We start from the raw sequence: 5,374 nt of genomic DNA, 5'->3' as shown, positions 1-5,374 counted from the left end.
TTATTGTAATTATTACAGGGGTGGGGAGTTCTTTTTTTTTCATTTTATTTCAATTCGCAGTTTTGTGTAGTAACGAAATATAATAATACATAATTAGTTAATTTTTATTTCAGATATTGTTTGCGATAATTAAAATGTTAGTTAAACGTGGACATAATATAAATATGAATAATTACAATCAATGTGTTATTTTCTATTTTTTCTTTTCTTTTCTCTAAAAATAATTCTACATATTATTTATGTTAACCGTAACATATATATATATATATATATATATAAAAAGTCTGTTCAAATTTGAAATATACTTTTTCCTAAAGAATTTGTAAAAAATACGAATTTACATTTTTCAATTATTCTGCATGAAATGAAGAACTCGATACGTGACACCGAAAAAGAAAAAAGAAAAATTAATTTTTTACTAATCTTATGTAATTATATATATATAATTATAAAAAAAAATCTTTGTTTAATGGAAATTAAATTATCTGAACGAGTTTGAAAAATGAAACCCATATAGAAATAAAAACAAATTGTTGAAACCATAACGAAAACAGATATGGCGTTAAAAGTATAAGAATTTGTTCGGAAATATTTAAAATAAAATAAAATAAAATAAAATAGTAATATAAAAAGAAAATATAAAAAAAGTGTCACGTATAAAGTAATATTTCCGTGCACCCTCCTGACACAAAAATAAAATTTTGTTTCCTTCCTCTACGCGCGTTTAATACTTTATACTTTTAAAAAAAAAAAAAATTTCTTTGGCGTTTTCATCAGTTCTGTCAAATACACGTACGTGGTATCGTTTTTTATATACTTTTTTTTTATGAAACCATAAAATATATAACAGTGAGTATCAATTTAAATATCGTAAAGAATAATACACAACGGTCATGATTTTGCCAGAGGAACGTTAAAACAAATAATGTATATTTTTAATTAAAAAGATCCTGAATATTAATAAATTTCTATAAGATTATTTAAATAATTGTTAATTAATCGAACAAAAATGTTGTATAAAAATATGGAGTATCTATTCGGTGCACCTTCCTCTTCGAAATCAAAAGATAAACTGACACGTTGTCATCTCTGAAAGTTTTTGTTTGTTAATTAAATGTTTATATTATACTTACTGAAATAATAATACAATAATAGCCTGTGGAAAAATTGATGTATTTTCATTACGTAATAAATCAATTAAAGAAGAGTACATATGCTACGAACTCGTACACCGTATTTTTAAATTACAATATATACATATTTTTGACGATTAATTAACAATCATTTAACGTATACATCGAGAACGTTTTAATATATATTTTATATTAATAGTTTTTTGTATAAATTATATTTTAACATTCCTCTAGGTCCCAATAATAATCTAGAATTGCATTATGTTCGCGTCTAATAAAATATAACAAATTTCTTTAATATTAAATAAATAATGTTACTTTTTTTTTTTGAAATAAACGGTGAAAAAAATGACTAGAGAAAAAAAAGTCAATTAAACGCTCATTTGGATACTTGATTTACGTTTCGTATTAAAATAATCCGAATGAAATGTATCTAGTTCAATTATTGGAATTTTATAAGTATTACCGAAATATGAGTACAAATAATTCAACATCATTTGCGATTTGTGGGTGAGATTGTGAGGTGGTACAGCAATCTTATAAAATTCGTTTAAAGCTTCTGATAGATATTTTATCGGTTTTAATATCTCGTTTTTTTCAATTAATTGAAATGCCTTTTTATACTTAACCTCGCATGCATTTAACACATTCAAAACTGCAAACATGTCGACTTTTTTTCGGCACATATTACAGAATACCGTTTTATCCGTTATTTGATCGATTTTATATAATTTGTAACATCCCTTGGTAGGACATCTGTAATATAAGAGAAAAAACAGAAACAAAAAAAATGATTATATAAATAATTTGTTTAATCACCATCATCGTTGAAATATTTTTTGTTTTCTATTAAATAGTGTCTTACTTTAATTTTGCCATGTTGTTGGTTAAATTATCGGCAGTTGGCCATTTTTCCACGCACGCTTTGCACATACATTTAAACCAATATCTACCCATTAGTAATATTTGACGTTCCATAGAATTATTTTCATCAATTTTAGGACCATAATTTTCCGGAATGGATTCACCAGGTTGAAAGGTTTTAAGTGCACGTATCACTACTTTTTTCCCAACGTGATATCTATTATTGGCAATTTTAAATTCGTTATTTATTTATGTTTAATTGTGTGATGTGTTTTAAAGAAAAATTTTTCTTTCTTATTATTTATTTATTGATTTTTGTGGTTTTTTTTTTTCTATTTCTTCTTTTTTTTTTACCTTCCCGACGAAAGAACGCAATCGTGATTGAAACGAGAAACCGTTGGATAAACTGCCAATGCTATATTTTCTGAATGTTTATCTCCTAATATATTATTACTTTGTAATATTACATCAAATATCATGTGAGCATTGAATTGAAATGATTGCAAATTTTTCAACATCAACGAAGCAACCTTTATTTCATCATCGTTTGGAATCTCTGCAAAATGAAATATCAAAGCAAAGAAATCATTGTGTGTGTGTGTGTGTGTTTTATTTTTTCTTATTTATTTATTCGGTTAACAATAAGTTATGCAGAATATATTTTTTCAATCCTTTTTTTCAAAGATAATTATATTTCAAATATATATATATATATATATCAACGCGTGTCCGATAATTTTGTTATTTTTCTCAATTTCTTTTTTTTTATAATATTTTAATAATAATTTAAAAAATATACGTATATTCGAGATAATTATTAATAAAATGAATAATTTATTTCTCTAATCGTTATAATATAAGATATAATTTTAATTCAACGATCATTTAGAATATTAATAAGTATTTTTGTTTTCTGCATTATAATTCGATTAAAAAAATAAACATTTTTTAAATAATAATCACCATTATCGGGGGACGTTGTTTTAAAGAAATGAATTCTTTGCAAACATTTCAATAAAAACGCTGTCATCAATGTTCTCTCAAAAAAATCACTACTCTTTCTTTCCGAATTATGATTAACCAATTCATACAATCTTGTATCGATTGGTGATTCTTTTTCCTTCAAAGATATCGATGCTAAATTATCACTCAAATTACTTGTACCACTCGTTTGAGTTTTCGTTAACAATTTATTCTTAAGTTTCCTCCTCCTTCTTGCCGATCTACTTAATTTTTCTTCGTTTTCCTTATTAATATCGTCATTTTGTTCATTGGTTTTCACTTTTTTATTTATAGCATCGTAAATTTTCAAACAATTATCCAAACCTTCTTGAGTGATCGCTCTGAAAGCTAAATAGCTCAAAGAACTCATACCTGAACCTACGAATTAAAGTTATAACGTTATAATTAACAATAACAATTATTTATAATATCGTATAAGATATAATAATGATTTTATAATATAATTATACCGAGAGATGAGAACGATAAATTTTATAGAATTTTATTTGATATATTCAACAATATATATTTTAATATATTTTAAAAAATATAATGATTTATTATACAAGAAAAATAAAAATAAATAAAATATAAAATTATACGTGATTAAAAAAGATTTTTTTGTTGAAACAAATCTTATGTTTAACAAAAAAAAAAAGGGCTAATCTTCAGTAACCCCCATACGTGACATAATTATTGCATTAAAAACAATGAAAAAAGAATACATTCGTACGACTTACCGAACATAAGTAACAGAATTTTGCATTCATATTTATGATACGTCGAAAGTGCAATATCCCTGCATTTTCTGCTGCAAAAAGCTACGTTAACACAATTCGGGCAACCAATCGGGGCGTATAATCTGAACAATTTGCAATCCATTTCCGCCAATATGGAAAATACAAAATAGAAAAATATTTATAAGAACACTTGGTACAATAGAAATTATACGAATTTTATTTTTACATAACGTTCCAAGTATGTTTTCATTAAATTGGTTAAATAATTGTTAAATATTCAATATATTCAAATGAATTAGTTTAATTTTTATTTGTTCATCCAATTACGGGGGATGAAATTATAGATATTTCTTCACAATCTTTAATACAATTTGATTTTTAAAACTAACGTCATTTTTACGATTACAAATTAAAATATTCTCTTGAAAATATTAATAAATATGATAGTAAAAAAAAACTTGGAACTATATATGTATATATGTATTTATCTTTTTAATATTCCGAGATAAATATTAATTCCGCGAATTAATATTATATGTAAAAATATTCATTTTAAATTCGTTTTAATTATACGATTGTTTTTTTGTTTTGTTTTGTTTGAAAGAACGTTTACCTTATAAAACACTCTGCGCAATGAGTACCATGAAATCTGTGCAAAAGAAAAGAGACCGATGGTTCTTCAATAAGCAAAACTTCTCCAGGAGCAATATTTTCTTTTGCATAAATTTCTTTTCCAGCGTATTCCGTTTCCCTGATATCCACTTTTGCCGATGCATTTATTAACTTTGGATTATTCCCACAAGTTATTTGTGGTAATTCCCCTGGGAATGATAAAAAACAGTTCCCTTATTATTTTCTTTCATTTTTTCATTTCATTAATTAGAAAAAATAAACAATGTGTTAAATTACTAAAAATGAAACAACTCAACTTAAAATTATTTTGTTTAAAAATCTACGAATAAAAAGATTTGAAAAATATAATTATTAAATTATTTCAATCATTAATTATTCATATTAAAATCATATTTAATAATAATGATCTGAACGTTGATATTTTATATCGAACGAGAATTAATATTGATTTTTATTATTATTTATTAAAAAATAAAAAGATATATTTTTTAAACTATGATAGAAAACGATTGTGGAATATTTTTCACGACGATATATTGCTTCCTTTCCCTTTTCGATATATTCTGCATAATGTTTGCATGCATGTGTTTATACATACATGGTAATATCGACAAAATCAAATCTTTGGGGATCTTTCAGATCGGATTCGCATAACCCTTTTTTTTTTTCAGCCCTTTTCACAAAGAACGTCGACAATATTCTATTGTTGCGTTGAGTTTTTTTCGTTTTTTTTTTACTTTGTTCAAAAACAGACACGATTGAAAGATTTCAGATAGATTGATTGTTCGAATCGTTTAAAATTCTTTTTCATCTTTTGCTTTTATTTTTATTGAAAACAACAAATTATTAACAAAGGTTATAGAAATAATTGTAAATATGAAATTATTACTATTAAAATTCACGATATTATTATGGAAAAATATATATTGAAACGTTGGGAATTAGTATAAGTGCTTTTTAATCAAATACACACACATGTATTTTTATTTAAACAAAAATATT

The 5,374-nt window shown here is 24.3% G+C and overlaps 1 protein-coding gene across 1 annotated transcript in view; it reads right to left on the bottom strand.

Annotated features, from left to right (window-relative positions):
• Positions 1-1,504: 1,504 nt before the first annotated feature.
• The window catches only part of LOC106786809 (SET and MYND domain-containing protein 4-like), a 24,887-nt gene continuing 21,017 nt past the window's right edge, over positions 1,505-5,374 (bottom strand). Inside the window, exons 4-9 of the mRNA XM_014748589.1 lie at positions 4,353-4,560; positions 3,740-3,861; positions 2,961-3,377; positions 2,352-2,553; positions 1,999-2,214; positions 1,505-1,889 (exon numbers count right to left, since the gene is read on the bottom strand). Of these exons, the coding sequence (XP_014604075.1) occupies positions 1,505-1,889; positions 1,999-2,214; positions 2,352-2,553; positions 2,961-3,377; positions 3,740-3,861; positions 4,353-4,560 (1,550 nt within the window). The remainder of the gene's footprint in view (positions 1,890-1,998; positions 2,215-2,351; positions 2,554-2,960; positions 3,378-3,739; positions 3,862-4,352; positions 4,561-5,374) is intronic.

The sequence above is a fragment of the Polistes canadensis genome, unplaced genomic scaffold (genome assembly GCF_001313835.1).
Source record: "Polistes canadensis isolate GaletaPanama2010 unplaced genomic scaffold, ASM131383v1 scaffold_83, whole genome shotgun sequence".
Lineage (NCBI taxonomy): Eukaryota > Metazoa > Arthropoda > Insecta > Hymenoptera > Vespidae > Polistes > Polistes canadensis.
The sequence above is the reverse complement of the archived record's forward strand: the minus strand, read 5'-3'. Positions and strand labels throughout refer to the sequence as shown.